Here is a 16800-nt window from a genome sequence, read left to right as displayed (position 1 = left end):
CTGTAAAGTGGGGCTGTGTAACACCTTGGTCAAAGAATGTTCAGGAAATTAAATAATGCATGTAATAGAGTCACGGCAACGCCTAGTATATAGTAAGTGCTCAATGTTAGTCCCTGCTATTTTTGTCATTATCATTATTAGGTTACTTTTAAAAGCTATTCAGTAGCTAATTGGAACTCTCTTTTACAATCACAAAAAATATTCACTAGGTACTTATTACATGCCAGGCACTGGGCTGAGTACTGCCAGTACAGAAGTAAGTAGAATATGGCTCCAGTCTTAAAGACAGCATAGAAGTCATTACAGTTCATTGTGGTAAGCATAGTGTAGCATATGGATCATGTCAGTATTGCCCTCCCTGTATCCTTGAGCCCAATGCCTGTCATCTGTTAGGTGCTTAGTAATTATTTGTTAAACGAATGAACATGCAAGATAGATAATTTGCACAGAAGCTGGTAGAGACTGTGAGGACAGGCCTGAGGTGAAAAGCCTTTAGAGTCCTGATAGCTGAAGGTGTTCAAAGGTAAATGGGGGTTGCCACATGGACATGGGGCATAGTGTGGGCTCTTCTAAGCAGCTGAGCCTTGGAAGTGGCAGCAGAGGAGACCAGGCAGCAGAGGGCGTATTTATGAGTAGGAGTCCGGCCTGGTTCTAGCAGCACCAGCACACCGCCGCAGGAGATCCATAGGGGAGTGACAGTGACCAGAGCTGGCATCAGTATGGAGGGTAGACTGGAGGCCTGGGCTCTTTGGAGACTGCTAGTCTCTCAACTCTGGGAGGTGGCAGCGGGAGGTGAAGAGTGTTTGGGCATAACGCTGGGAGTCTTCCTCACTGTTCCAGTTGACCAGTTGCTGTTTTTTATTGACAAAAAAAAAAAGCCTCTGCTTTCTGCAGCCTTCTCTCAAACACTCCCTGAAGAAAGGCAAGAGTAATAGTAGATGGGGTGACTCTGCATTCTTGGAAGTAGCTTGGCGCCTGAAAACATTCCAGAGACGTGTTGCAGAAGTTTTCAAGAAGTATGCAGCTAAACCGAGCTCTACTTCTTAGTTCTGTTTTGGCAAATTTCCTTTGAATAAATTGCACACATTTGGCATACCATTTACACGGCTGAATGTGTCTCCATAAATGTTGGTCAGGACCAGGCAGCCATTAGAGACAGAATGGGGTTTCACCCCTGCTGAGCAATTCACAGCAACTCTCCACAGGGATTGAGAATGATAATACCACAGCTGATTTAGAGATCTGCTCAGCACTGTCAGAGGAAGCTTTTGGTCTATGACCCACCACAAATTTGGACATGCAGCCTTGGTGGAGGTGTTTTCATGCCTCTGCCGTGACTCATTAAGAACAGAGATTCTAACCAGGCACCTATAATCCCAGCACTTTGGGAGGCCGAGGTGAGAGGATTGCCTGAGTCCACGAGTTCAAGACTAGCCTAGACGACTTGGTGAGACCTCATCTCCACAAAAAATCAAGAAAAATTAGCCAGGCGTGACGATGCATGTCTGCAGTTTCAGATACTTGGAAGACAGAGGAGGAAGGATCGCCTGAGCCCAGCAGGTCGAGGCTGCGGTGACCGTGAGCATGCCACTGCACTCCAGCCTGGATGATAGGGCGAGACTCCAACTCAACAGAGATTCTGATACTTTACTGAGTAATTGAAGAATTGTGAACTATAGTTACCCCAGTTACTTCCTGTAGAGTTCTGTCTCCATCCTGCATCTGCACCCTTTCAGTAGACATACTCTCACACATGTGCTCAAATGCTTTTATTTATTGATTGATTGAGTCAGAGTCTTACTCTGTCGCCCAGTCTGGAGTGCTGTAGCATGCTCACAGCTGCCACAGCCTCAACCTGCTAGGCTCAGGTGATCCTTCTGCCTCAGCCTTTTAAGTAGCAGGAATCACAGGCATGCACTACCACGTCCAGCTACTTTTTCAATTCACTGTAGAGACAAAGTCTTGTCAAGTTGCCCAGACTGATCTGAAACCCCTGGTTTAGGCAATCCTCTCACCTCCTCCTCTCAAAGTGCAGGGATTATGGGTGTGAGCCACCATGCCTGACTGAAATGCTTTCTGATTAGCAAGATTTGAGGAAAAACAAACTTATTTGGGGGAAGGAATATTTTTTTAAAAACCAGATGAAAGTTGATTCCACTGTAAACTAAAAGTAGTTGCATAATGCTCATAAAGTTAGTACAGTCAACTTTTGAATCCTAAACAGAAAACTGACCCATATTCCTAAGTTCCCCAATCAGTGTGTTCAATTTTTTTTTTGAGTTGGAGTCTCACTCTGTCGCCCAAACTGGAGTGCAGTGGCCGCTCCCGGTCACCGCAGCCTCGACCTGCTGGGCTCCTGCGATCCTTCCACCCCATCCTTCCAAGTAGCTGGAATTACAGGCACACACTACCACGTTCGGCGAATTTTCTGATTTTATCGTAGAGATGAGGTCTCACCAAGTTGCCTGGGTGGGTCTCGCACTCGCGGGCTCAGGCAATCCACTCACCTCAGCCTCCCAAGGCGCAGGATTACAGGCTGAGCCACCGAGCCCTGCTAGTGTGTTCAGTTTTACTGTTTCTATGTATGCTGTTGGAGAGCTAATGGAGAGGTGACTTGTTAGGGGTGTTGCCAACCAACTCACTTGCTGGCAGACAAGATTCCTTCCATGGTAACAACCCAGCTGGGGCCTTGCATTCCACATCTACTTCCTCACTTCAGGCACTAAGAAGTTTGAATTTGTCAGCCCAAAGGATCACTTGAGCTGAGCAGCATTCGGATTGACCATGCTCACAAGAGCCTGGTGAATAAACTAACCAGAGCGGCAGTTTATTAACTTCCAAGGAGAATGACATCCATCGTGAGACCAGCCACTTGCCCTTCCAGATGGGCACATTCTCTTCATGTAAAAAATTCAAACAAGGAAGGATGTTTTAAGTGGAAGGCTGCTTGGTGAGCACAGAATTAGCCTATTAGGAGTGAGCTGGATAATTCAAATGATAAGTGATGTCAGGCTTATATATCCTTTTCCATACAGAGATAAACTGTTTTTCTTGATTCTGAAGATTCTAAGATTTTTGTGTCCGCCTTTCAATTAATTATTGTGCTTAATGTGGTAGCATTTCTCTTTTTTCCTGAAAAGCCACCATTTAGTTGAGAGTATATCCAACAATGAGTTGATACCATCTTAGACTGGAGGCAGTACTGTCCTTGCTACTGGGTCTGCCATCTGAACTCTTGGGTCAGAGTCCTATCCCCTGCACAGCGGAGGACTCCTTGCCAGCTTCATCAGACTCGCTTTTCTTCCGATTGACACATTCTTTAACTGTGTTGATAGCATTAGGTTACAGCTCTGGCCAGGCTCAGTGGCTCAGCCTGCAATCCCAGCACTTTGGGAGGCTGAGATGAATGAATTGTGTGAGCCTACAGGTTCGAGACCAGCCTGGGCAACTTGGCAAGACCTCGTCTCTACAATAAAATAAAAAGTAGCCAGGCGTGGTAGTGCACGCCTGTAGTTCTAGCTACTTGGAAGGCTGAGGCAAAAAGATTGCCAGAGCCTAGCAGGTTGATGCTGGGGTGGCCATGAGTGTGCCACTGCACTCCAGCCTGGGTGACAGAATGAGACTCTAACTCAAAAAAAAGAAAGTTACAGTTCTCTCTCTCCTTACAGTTTGCTGATGAATCTGATTTCTTAGGCTAACTCCAAGTTTTGTGGCTACCTTACAGGTGCTTTCTGTGTGTTGCTTGATTATATTTAGAAAGCTTTTAGAATAGATGAGTGCTTTTTGATGAATAGATAAGAAAAAAATTTTTAATAGAGTAGATGAGACAATTCCCTTTATTTAAAAAATAAAGAGACTGGGCTCCATGGCTCAACCTGTAATCCCAGCACTTTGGGAGATTGAGGCGAGTGGATTGTCTGAACCCACAGGTTTAAGACCAGCCTGGGCAACTTGGCAAGACTTTGTCTCTACAATAAATCAAAAATTAGCCGGGCATGATGGCACACGCCTGTAGTTCCACCTTGGAAGGCTGAAGTGGAAGGATCCCCAGAGCCCAGCAGATCGAGGCCGTGGTGACCGTGAGCATGCCACTGCACTCCAGCCTGGGCGACAGAGTGAGACTCCGACTAAATAAATAAACAAATGTAAAAAAACAGAAAATAAATACACAAATTTAAAAAAACAGAAAACTAGTTCCCACACAGGAAGACTAGATGGGGATACTTGAGAGAAAAGTAGTGTGCCAGCAGCAAGTGACCACAGTGAATTGGGTGACAATTTATTGTGTGCCTGACAGTGGCACTCTGATCCTGCTTAGACTTCCTCTTATGCCCCTGGTTCTTTCCATTTTCTACGTCAACTTCTTTTTCCACGTTTCTTTTTCCCCTTCTTAGTGTCCATAATATAGATTCCAAGTATCAGAATCCAATGACAGCTGGGCTCGGTGGTTCAGCCTGTAATCCCGCGCCTTTGGGAGGCTGAGGTGAGTAGATTGCCTGAGCCTGCAGGTTCAAGACCTGCCTGGGCAACTTGGCAAGACCTCATCTCTACAATAAATAAAAAATTAGCCAGGTGTGGTAGCGCGCATCTGTAGTTTCTGCTACTTGGAAGGCTGAGGTGGAAGGATCACCGGAGCCCAGCAGGTTGAGGCTGCAGTGGCCGGGAGCGTGCCACTGCACTCCAGTCTGGGTGACAGTGAGACTCCAACTCAAAAAAAGAATCCAGTGACTAGAATTTTCCTAAAAAATTATGGTTACTTTTTATTTCTGTGTTGTGACCCACCTCTTTTCCCACCGTGTCAGTGACTTACCATGTATCTAAACTTTTGAAAACTTTGCATGGATTTAAACTGAGTGACAGAGTTGGAGTCAATTTAGCAAAAATAGATAATTACATTGGAGCCTTTTGAATAAATCTTGAAAAAAATACTTTAATTTTTCTCCATAAGTATATGTATTTTCTTGTTTTTTGTTGTTGGTTTTTTTTTTTTTTTTTTTTAGAGATATGGTCTTGCCAAGGTGCCCAGGCTGGTCTCGAACCCATGGACTCAGCCAGTCCTCTCACCTCAGCCTCCCAAAGTGCTGGGATTATAGCCATGAGTCACCATGCCCGTCCTATGTTGCTTTTTTTTGAGTTAGAGTCTCACTCTGTTGCCCAGGCTGGAGTGCAGTGGCACAATCACGGCCACTGCAGCCTCGACCTGCTGGGCTCAGGCAATCCTTCCTCCTCAGCCTTCCAAGTAGCTGAAACCACAGGCATGCACCACCATGCTCAGCTAATTTTTAAAAAAAATTTATTGTAGAGACAAGATCTTGTCAGGTTACTCAAGCTGGTCTCAAACCCCAGGGCTTAGGCAGTCCTCTCGCTTCAACCTCCCAAAGTGTTGGGATTACAGGCGTGAGCCACCACACCTAGCCTATATTTATATTCTTAATTATATGCTGAGGCACACAGGAAACTTCCCTTAAACTGCTGTAAGGATCTGGTTTTATTTAAAAAAGACTTTGTGCTGGCAGAAAGGAGAGAAGGGTCATGGTTTTGCTATTAATAGTTTTCATCATTGATCATTTTTTTCTTAAGCCTGCAGCACCTGGTGTTCCCAGGCGGTCTCCCGTCCAAGTATTAACCAGGCTCAACCCTGCTTGGCTTCCACAGTCAGACGAGATCAGGCGCATTTGGGGGCGGGGGTGGTATAGCCATAGACTTCATGGATTCTTGAATTTGATTTGAAATCATGAGACTAGCCAAGAAAAGAATTTTTAACAAGAAGGTCTTACTGTAGCTGTTTGTAAAAAATGTATTATAAAGTAACAATAATGGTGCTTAGTCAATTCTTGCCTTTATTATCTCCCTAGTAGCACATATGTAATCTGTGTCTAAATTGTTGATATTGATCATAAAATAGATATTTTATTTAAATAGTGGAAATATTACACACTGACTAGATCTTTCATATACTTAAGTTTAATGTGTTTTTTCCCTGGTTGGGCACCTAGAGCTGCAGTTCAGCCAGGCAACATCGTTCACATCCGACATCTTCCTTACCTCTGCTTTTAGCCAGTGACATTTAACCCTATTCCCTTTTGTGAACCAGACGTGGTGATGATTTAATGTTCACTCTGTATGGTTATTCATTTCAGGGATAATTAGATTGCCATGCTGTTGAGCTAATGTGTTCCGTTGCTTCTTAGGAATCTGTTATTGAGATCTGTTTTTCCATTACAGTGCATATGAGCCCTAGCTACATTTAGCAAAATGATGTCAAAAACCATCATTAAACTCATCCTTCCATCTTATTAGTTCTGTAAAAGTAAAAACTCACTAATGAGATCTCAGGGAACATGATGACCAGCCTCCACAGATCTCCTTGGCCTACTAATGATTTAATTCTAAAGAAAACCAATTCAGATCTGTTAAGATCCTCTCCTCGTGACCCGCCTGGGCAACTTGGTGAGACCTCATCCCTACAATCAAAAATCAAAAATGAGCCGGGCATGGTAGCATGTGCCTGTAGTTCCAGCTGCTTGGAAGGCTGAGGTGGAAGGATTGCTGGAGCCCAGTAGGTCGAGGCTGCGGTGGCCGGAAGCGGTCACTGCGCTCCAGTCTGGGCGATGGAGTGAGACTCCAACTCAAAAAAAAAAAAAAGATCCTCTTCATCTGTAGTAAGTGCCTAAAAGCATAGATTCATAAAACCATCACTATTTTAGGAAATAAAAGGAGGTATTGATTTTTTCCACTCTTATATTTACAGATAATAAAAAGATATCCATTTCTGAAGAACTTACATCCTGACATATACCCAGGAAAGAATCTCATATTAGGCAAAGATTGATTTGATGGAACTTTTTTCCAGGCTATGCTATTCAAATGGCTATTAGAAAGAGAGGGAAACAAGGCTAGGCGTGGTGGCTCACACCTATAATCTTAGCACTTTTGGAGGCTAAGGTGGGAGGATTGACTGAGGCTAGGAGTTATCCTGGTCAACAAAGTAAGACCTTGTCTCTACAAAAACTAAAAAAATTAGCCAGGCATGGTGACGAATACCTATAGTTCCAGGTATTCAGGAGGCTAAGACAGGAGGATGGCTTGAGGCCAGGAATCTGAGGCTGCAGTGAGCCATGATTGTGCCATTGCATTTCAGCCTGAGTGGCAGAGTGAGACTCTGTCTCAAAAAATATATATATCCATGTTCAATTGCTGATTATATGGGGGGAAGAGGACTTTTTTAAAAGAAGGGGAAGGAAACCAAAATTAATTATTTAGGCACTTTGCATAGTTTATTAAGTCTTTATGATATTTAATCTCACTAGATCTTTAAGAAATCATTATCAGGCCGGGCTCGGTGGCTCAGCCTGTAATCCCAGCACTTTGGGAGGCCGAGGCAAGTGGATTGCTTGAGCCCACAGGTTTGAGACCCACCTGGGCAACTTGGTGAGACCTCGCTCTACAATAAATCAAAAATTAGCTGGGCATGATAGCACACACCTGTAGTTCCAGCTACTTGGAAGGCTGAGGCAGAAGGATTGCTGGAGCCCAGCAGGTCGAGGCTGCAGTGGCTGGGAGCGTGCCACTGAACTCCAGTCTGGGCAACAGAGTGAGACCCCAATTCAGAAGGAAAAGAAAAAAGAAAACATTATCATCCCTGTTGTATATATGAAGCATGGAAAATTAAGTGATACTTCCAAGACCCTAGCCAATAATGAAGTTTTGAACCCAGCACACCATCCTGAACCAAGAAGTGCAGATTGTGACTGAATAAATGAAAGGAACTCAGCCATTTGAGCAAGCAGCTTCATCTTTCCCACTGCACTCTTTGGCACCATCTTTAGTCCATCTGAAAAACAGCAGTATTCTATATTAATAAGTAGCGAGTGATGGGAAGAGAAAACATCAAAACAAGATTGTAGGCCACCTGGCAGAGCTGTCAACTACAACTGAAAGAAGTAGGCTGTAGCATCCGAGCTGAGGAGAAATGAACTGAGTCAGGTGCGGACACCTGCTGTAGGATGGCTCCAGCTGTTTGGGCCTAAGCCAAGGGCAGGACTAGAGACCTGCTCTTTCATTCTTTTCAGCACCAGCATTCAGCACTCACATGAGCTAGATCCCCTTCTAGGCCAAGAGAACAGCAGGAAGTTTCTGTTCTTCCAGAGTTGACATTCTAGTTGGAGAGACACATGTAGGAAAGATATTTTCAGACAAAAATAATTGCTTTGAAGAAGATAATCAGGGTGGAGTTACTTAGACTGGATAGTCAGGGAAGACCTCTCTTTGAAGTGACCTTAGAGTCTGGGACAGAACATGCCAGATGGCAGGAATAGCAATTACAAAAGCAAAGGGAGGAATGAGCTTAGTGTGTTCAGAGGACAGAAATGCAACCAGGACAGCTAGAAAGTGATGGTCAGATTGTGTAGGGACTTGGAGCCAGTGGCAAGCAATTTGGACTTTATTCTAAGGGTGGTGAAAGCCCTTTGGAGAGTTTTTTTGGTTTGCTGTTGTTGTTATTGTTGTTTGAGTCAGAGTCTCGCTCTGTTGCCCAGGTTGGAGGGTGGTGGCATGCTCACGGTCACCCCAGCATCAACCTGCTGGGCTCTGGCGATCCTTCTTCCTTAGCCTTCCAAGTAGCCGGAACTACAGGCACGTGCCACCACAGCTGACTAATGGTTTTGATTTATTGTAGAGACGAGGTCTTGCCAAGTTGCCCAGGCAGGTCTCGAACCCCTAGGCTAGGCAGTCCTCTCGCCTCGGCCTCCCAAAGTACTGAGTTTACAGGCTTGAACCACCGTGCCCAGCCTCCCTTGGAGAGTCTAATCAGAGGGGTGATGTGATCTTTGTGTGCTCAGGAGATGAATCTGGCCCCTGTGGAGAATGAGTTAAGAACAGAGATGCTGTCACCAAAGGTAGGATGGAAGCTTGCTGGGACAAGGGTGGCAATAGAAGAAGTGGAATAGTAGGTGACCACCTTCATCTCCAGAGAAGCTCTTGATTTGAATTTGGGCAAAATTAAAGTAATAATTTCTTTTATTTATTTTTTTGAGTTGGAGTCTCACTCTATTGCCCAGACTGGAGTGCAATGGCCGCTCCCGGCCACTGCAGCCTCGACCTGCTGGGCTCCGGCGATCCTTCCGCCTCAGCCTTCCAAGTAGCCGGAATTACAGGCATGCGCTACCACGCCCGACTGATTTTTTGATTTATTGTAGAGATGAGGTCTCGCTGCCCAGGCAGGTCTCAAACCCGCTGGCTCAGGCAATCCACTCACCTCAGCCTCCCAAAGGCGCGGGATTACAGGCTGAGGCACCGAGCCGGCTAGGTAGTAGTTTCTTAAGTGGCTTTCTCTCTCATCAATTAAGAGCATGTTTATGTGGATTATAGTCTATCAGTGTTTACCAAATTATCCATTAAAACCATTTTAAGTATTTAGCACACTCAAAACAAACAATAAACCCATTTTAACATAAATAATATTTCTTGACCAAGCACAGTAGCTCCTGCCTATAATTCCAGCACTTTGGGAGACTGAGGCAGGAGAATTGCTTGAGCATAGTAGTTCAAGACCAGCCTGGGCAACATAGTGAGACCTTGTCTCTGCAAAAAAATCAACAAATTATCTGGGTGTGGTAGCACACACCTGTAGTCCCAGCTAGCTACTCAGGAGGTTGAGGTGGAAGGATTGTTTGAACCCAGGAGGTCAAGGCAGCAACAAGCCAAAATCACACCACTGCATTCCAACCTGGTGACAGAGTGAGACCCTTACTCTAAATAAATAAAATGCCTTATGGAAAACCTCTATATTTTCCCAAACAAAAATTCAGGGAGAAGAATGGTGTGTTTCGCTGTTGGAAACCACTTGAAGGTCTGGCTTCCTAGAAGTCAGTTGAATTCTCACCTGGGCTTCTGGCTTCATTCTGTTGTGCTGTCGTGCATTTTGTACCACTGGATTGGATTAGCACAAACAAAGCTGGCAACACCAATATCATTATGAAGTGGTTTTGACCTTGAGACCTGCTGCGAGGATCTTAGAGACCCCAGGATCCCCTCTTTGAGGATCACTGCTGTGAAAAGAAATGTCAGATATCCAGGCAGAGAATGACGGGGTGGATTCAGGTGATTTCTGAGGGATCACTGAGGTGTTAGCCACTTGGAACCGTTAATCCAGTATAGCTTGTGCTGTCTTATTCCCGTGTAGAGGTGAGTGGGGTGGAGGGACCATGAGGACACAGAGTCAGCATGTTTGTCAGTGCCTTGCTACTGTGTTAGGGCTTGTGGGAGTAGGGGAAAGGGGATGGCATTTCTCCCGCCACACTGTACAAAAGGACCCCTCCTCATTTGTGCCTTTTGGCAGCAGCAGTGAGAGCAGAAGCATAGTGTTTGTTGTTTGGTTATAAACTTAATCTTTCACTCTCATGTTTAAAAAGAAAAATTGGGCAACCCCCTTGAGTCCCCTCCCACTCTGGGAGCTTTTCTGTCCTCTCAATAAATCCTGCTTTCTCACCTTAAAAAAAAGAAAAGAAAAGAAAAATTGCCCTGTTTTGTTAATTACCCTTTAGTTAATATGAGCTATGCACCAGTCTACTGGGAGTGTGTTCAGTGGTCTGCATAGATTCTGAGCACCCTACACAGGCAGGGTCAACGACACCAGGCTCTTTGGGTGGTGTCATGTTTGGCAGTGTATTATTTTTATCAGTAAGCTATTTTTAATTTTCATTGAAGTCTGCTTTTTATTCACACTTAGGGTCAACTTTCTTTGCCATTCTTCTAGCCTTCACTAGACAGTGAAACATGTTGTGGTATAATGAAGTCAGTACAAACAGAGTTCTAGAAAGTCACTTTATAGCAAGGATGATTGAGAAACTCATATTTTGTGATGTCAGCAAGATCTACACTGTCCCATACTTTTCACAGATTTTTTTCTGTATATACTTTTCTCAGTTTAATATGGTTATTTAATTTTATAGGGGAAAGGATTTTATTGTTATTATAAGCTGTTAACATCATTTTTTAGTTATGTAGTTTTTAGGAAAAAAAATTCATCAAATGTTTTACTTTTTATTGATTTAAACCACTTTTTTTTTTTTTTTTTGAGTTGGAGTCTCATGTCACCCAGACTGGAGTGCAGTGGCTGCTCCCAGCCACTGCAGCCTCGACCTGCTGGGCTCCGGCAGTCCTTCCGCCTCAGCCTTCCGAGTAGCCAGAATTACAGGCGCGCGCTACCACGCCCGGCTAATTTTTTGATTTATTGTAGAGATGAGGTCTCGCTGCCCAGGCGGGTCTTGAACCTGCGGGCTCAGGCAATCCACTCACCTCAGCCTCCCAAAGGCGTGGGATTACAGGTTGAGCCACTGAGCCCGGCTTAAACCACTTTTAACCTTGAAATTTGCATGAACCATTTATGTTAAAAATGTGTGACCATTTTGATGATGATTTAAGAACATTTGTATTTGTGGTACAGAGAAGTTTTGTAAAATTACCAGTGACCATTTTCTGCTTGCTCAATTTTAGGCCTTCTTCCTGGTCTATGCTCTGGGATGTCTAAGTATTTACTATGAGGAGGTAAGATGTTTTGTTTTGGCACAGTCCACTTAAAATTTTTCTTATGTTAAAAGCAAGTTGTGCTAATTTGTATATTGTTGTAAGATAAATGTGTCTACTTCTGTTGAATAAAATAGGAATTAAATGTTTTCTCTGTTTGAGCTTTGGGTTCTGAATTGACTATTCAGGAAAAAGGCAGCTTTGACTCTTTTAGAAATTGCATTTCATTTCTAGAGACTAGGAGAAGTGCAGGAGAGCTGTATTAAGAAGTATTAAAAATTAACAAAAATAAAAGCTATCAATATTTGGCACCTACTATGGTAAAGGCTGTGTATTAGACACTTTTCATGCAGTATTTCTAATCCTTACCTCCACCTGGTAAGAATTTTATAGATAAGGTAACCAAGGCTTAGAGAAAATAAGTAACTCACCCAAGGCCACACAGCTAGTCAGGTTAGAATTAGTATTTGAACCTACATCCAGGTAACTCCAAAGCCCAGGATATTGTACTGCAGCGTGCTGCCTTTAGAAGAAAAATAGTTGCACGAGAAGGTGAGACCATTACTTGCTTCCAGGCAGAGGAACTGGGGTGCTGGGGACACAAAGAAGAGGGAGACTTTTCACTGCATACCATTTGTACTTTCTGCGTTTCAAACTATGTGAATATAGTATAATAATTTGAATTCAAAAATAATTCAAATAAATTTTAAGAGAGAAAAGTAAGCAGAATAGTAAATAGAACAGAGTGTATTTTATTTGGTCCTTGGGAGCACTTAATCTTACCATTCATCAATTTTTTTCTTTTGAGTCAGCCTCCCAACTAGTTGGGACTATAGGCATGCACCACCACACCTGACCAATTTTTTTTTTTTTTGTAGCAATGAGGTCTCACTATGGAGCCTCATTGGAGCCACCACATCCAGCCCATTCATCAAATTCTAATTACATAAATCTTGTTTTCACGAGTATTCCAGTGTTCCAGTGGTAGCCTGGTGCACAGCTCATTTTCCCAGATGGTGGCCATTCGTAATTCCACTCTGCCTTCTTTCACAGGCCTTAGCTGAAATTTGTCAGAATGTTTGCAGCTGCTACCTACTGTTCTTATCATACGAACAACATTGGGACTATACATGTTGGAATTTCAGCCTTCTCTACAAGACTGTTGCTTGTTGGAGAAGGAGTTGAGTGTTTACTTGCAGTGGGATTTGAGAAGGCCACACATGTTTAGAATTCTCACATTAGGAACAACTGGGGAAAAAGGAAAAACAAAAATTAGCTTATTTACAGTTTTAAAGTCTTAGAGTGAGCTAAACTGAGCAAATCTCACTGACTGACTGAGCTACTGACTCCATCTACCAATAGAAGAATTGATTGTTTCACTAACACTGAAATGAAGCAGCAAAGTTTCCAAACTTACCTGGTTATTTTGTTGTTGTTATATTTTTTTGTATCTATGTATCAGAATACTCTCTAGATCAAACTATTGTTACTCTCTTCAATACCCACATTACAAGCAAAATTCTCTTTTAAAAAGTTGGAATATTTGTGTCATCAGATAACAAATTCTCTAGTTTCACAAAGTGGAGTATTTTTTTTTAACTTTTACTTCAAAAATATTTTTGACTTTTTTGAATGTGACCTGATGTAGACTAACTGCTTGGTTTTGTTTGTTTGGGGTTTGTTTGGGGCTTTTTTTTTTGTCAGAGTCTCACTCTATCGCCCAGGCTCTAGAGTGCAGTGGCACGCTGCTCACGGCCACCGCAGCCTCTATCTGTTGGGCTCAAGGGATCCTTCTCCTTTAGCCTTTCAAGTAGCGGGAACTGCAGGTGTGCACCACCACGCCCAGCTAATTTTTTGATTTATTAGAGAGACAAGGTCTCACCATGTGCCCAGGCTGGCCTCGAACCCACGGGCTCAGGCGATCCTCTCAGCTACTTGTTAAGGGTCTGTGAAATTGTGGAACATGCTGCCCTTCAGCTTTGGTGGACTTGTTACGCTTCAGCCCCCTTGATACATAATGGTTCCTTTGCTTCAAATGTCCTTCCCAGCCCACCTCCTCCCTCTCTAGTACTCTATCCCCCCTTCTCTTGGCTACTTCCCATTCTCAAACATTGCCTTTTCTCTGTCCTCTGGAGCAGTGCTGTTCAGTATAATGGAAGCCTCAGATGGGAGCCACGGGTATAGTTTTAGATTTTCTGGTAGTCACATTAATTGATTAAATAAATTAATTAAATAGTTTATTTTACTATATCATAACCAAACATATCCAAAATTATTGAGACAGTTTAGAGTCTCTTTTGTTTTGTTTTTTTTTTCAAACTAACTTGGAATTCGGGGTTTATTTTACACTTAAAGCCCGTCTCAATTCAGACAAACCATGTATGGGTGGCGGCTGCCATGTTGAACAGTGCAGGGCCAGATCTTCTAGCTGAATCTGTCTGTCAAGGGCACTTCATTTGTTTTATTCCAGCTTCAGCTGCACACTTAGTATAGACGTTGATGTACTGACTGAATGAGTGAATACATACACATTAATCCTTTTCTTTTTTGATGACTTTAGGAGGCTTTGACCATAGTGAAGCTCTGGAACTCTTTCACTGTAGTTCAGCCCACATTCAGGACAACCTACATGGCCTACCATTACTTCCGAAGCAAGGGCTGGGTGCCCAAAGTGGGCCTCAAGTATGGGACAGATTTACGTAAGTATTCCTAGCATGGTAGGTGTGAGGACAGGATTTCTATCAGAGTCTAGAAACAGAATTTGTATCAGGTTTACCCTAGAAAATCAAATTGGTCATATGTGCTATTGCTTATCTTTTGTAAGAAAGTATCCTCCTTTGGGCTTAGATTAAAATATTGGGCCAGTGCAGTGGCTTACGCCTGTAATCTCAGCACTTTGGGAGGCAGAGGTGAGAGGATTGCCTGAGTCTGTGGACTTGAGACCAGCTTGTGAAGCATTGGCAAGACCGTGTATCTACAATAAATCAAAACATTAACTGGGTGTGGTGGTGCATGCCTGTAGTTCCAACTACTTGGAAGGCTGAGGTAGGAGGAGTCCAGCAGGTCAAGGCTATGGTGGCCGTGAACAGTGTGCCACTGCACTCCAGCCTGGGCAACACAGTGAGACTCTGACTCAAAAAAAAAAGAATATTGGATATTTGGGTTGGGGTGGAGGGTAAGTCCAGAAAGAGAAAAGGTATGCTAGGGGGGAAGCCTAGGAATGGAAGCTTACAGATCCAATTCAGGCTTTCCCTCTTGTTTGCCCTGTAATTTTAGAAAAAGATTCTAAGTATTCAAATGCACCTCTCATTGGCTATGAGAGCCTGTCATTTAGGACAGTCCCTTATCCCCTGGGCCTCAATTGCCTTGTCTGCCATGTGAGAATAATCATATAATTGTAATAATAATTATAGCTATCATTCATTGAGCACTTACCATGTGCCAAAAATTTTACAAAGTGTTCTACATTGATTATCTCATTTAATCCTTATGGCAGCTCTATGCAGTAGACCCTCTTACTACCCTCATTTTCTGGTAGGAAGACTACAGTTGTGAGAGAACAGGTCATTTGCCAGTAGTAGTTTCTGGGGCCAGTAACTTGCAGAGCTGAGCTTTGAATTCTAGGACCAGGGCTCTTAAAAACTTCTACATAGTACTGCCTCCCTTGATCTTAGAGTGAGAGTATGGACCAGGTGAATATTCATTCCACAGATAACTGAAGTCTGCTGTTGGCCAGGTACTGTTTGCAGTGTCAGGAATACAGATGTGCCGGACTCGGTGGGTCCGCCTGTAATCCCGCGCCTTTGGGAGGCTGAGGTGAGTGGATTGCCTGAGCCCGCGGGTTCGAGACCCGCCTGGACAACTTGGTGAGAACTCACCTCTACAATAAATCAAAAAAAAAATTAGCTAGGCGTGGTAGCGCATGCCTGTAGTTCTAGCTACTCGGAAGGCTGAGGCGGAAGGATCACCGGATCCCAGCAGGTCAAGGCTGTGGTGACTGGGAGCGGCCACTGCATTCCAGTCTGGGCGACAGTGAGACTCCAACTCAAAAAAAAAAAGAATACAGATGTGAGCCAGGCGCAGTCTCTCACGCCTGTAATTCTAGCACTTTGGGAGGCAGAAGCAAGAGGATTGCCTGAGCCCAGGAGTTCAAGATCAGCCTGGGCAACTTGGCAAGACCTTGTGTCTACAATAAATCAAAAAATTAGCCTGTAGTTCTGGCTATTTGGAAGGCTGAGGTGGAAGGATCACTGTTGATGTGGCTGCTGTAGCTGTGAGCATGCCACTGTGCTCCAGCCTGGGATACAGAATAAGACTCCAACTGAAAAAAAAAAATTACAGTGCTGAACAAGATGAACACAGAGTTGCCTTCATGGAGCTTATATCCAGTGGGGGGACAAAACAAACATATATTGTAATTGAATGTATATATGATGTCCAGACTGATAAGTACCATAAGAAAAGTAGAGTCAAGGCATAGAGAGTGAAGGAAATTAGTTAGGGTGATCAGGAAAGGACTCTGAAAAGTTGTGAACACAGGAAACAGCTCATGTGGGAATCTGGGGATGACCACGCTGGGCAAAGTGAGTAGCCACCACAAAGGCCCTGAGGCAGGAACAAACTTACCAAGTTTCAGGAACAGCATTAATACAAGTGTGTCAGGAACTTATAGGTCCCAGGGAAAGTGATAGGAGGTGATGTCAGGAGGCTAGGGCCAAATCGTGTAGGGCTTGGCAGAGGTATTTGAGGTTTTGGGATTGGGAGTCGAGAGGATTTTGAGCAGAAGAATGCCTTGAATTTAATGACATGAGTTCATGAGACCCTCTGTCTGCTGTCTTATTAATGACTGAAGGAGGCAAAAAATGGAAGCAGAGTGACTCTTTAGGGAAGCTGGACCCCAACCAGACCCACTGATGAAATGGATATGGAATTTGCTGGAAGGTAACCCCTTGATATTGCCTTCATGTTTTGGACATTAGATAAGTCTAGTGGAACTATTCAGAAGGTAGATAGACAGTTCTGGAGCACGGGAGAGCCTTGAGATAGACATTTGGGAGTCATTCTGTAAGTGGAGCCTAAAGCCAAGCTTGGGTGAGTGAACACAGATCATTCGGATCCCTTCTACACTGGGATCATTCCTTTGACAAGTCACCAAAGCTCAGTTTCCACATCTGCCAAGTGAGGATGCTTCCTGGTGCTTTTCAGAATTGTTTGTGAGGTTCAAACAAAATTTCAAGATATTTGAGAGACCTTCTAAGAAGTCATGGCCCTTGA

General features: G+C 43.8%; 1 protein-coding gene across 1 annotated transcript in view; it reads left to right on the top strand.

Moving 5' to 3' along the window:
• TSEN2 (tRNA splicing endonuclease subunit 2) overlaps window positions 1-16800 on the top strand; it is a 55024-nt gene that overhangs the window by 23817 nt on the left and 14407 nt on the right. The window contains exons 7-8 of the mRNA XM_008061421.2: window positions 11497-11547; window positions 14087-14225. Coding sequence (XP_008059612.1) covers window positions 11497-11547; window positions 14087-14225 — 190 coding nt within the window. The remainder of the gene's footprint in view (window positions 1-11496; window positions 11548-14086; window positions 14226-16800) is intronic.

The sequence above is a fragment of the Carlito syrichta genome, unplaced genomic scaffold (assembly GCF_000164805.1).
Source record: "Carlito syrichta isolate Samal-C Ts95f unplaced genomic scaffold, Tarsius_syrichta-2.0.1 Scaffold305248, whole genome shotgun sequence".
NCBI classification, from domain to species: Eukaryota; Metazoa; Chordata; class Mammalia; order Primates; family Tarsiidae; genus Carlito; species Carlito syrichta.
Note: the sequence above shows the minus strand (reverse complement) of the source record. Positions and strands in the feature narration are given on the sequence as shown.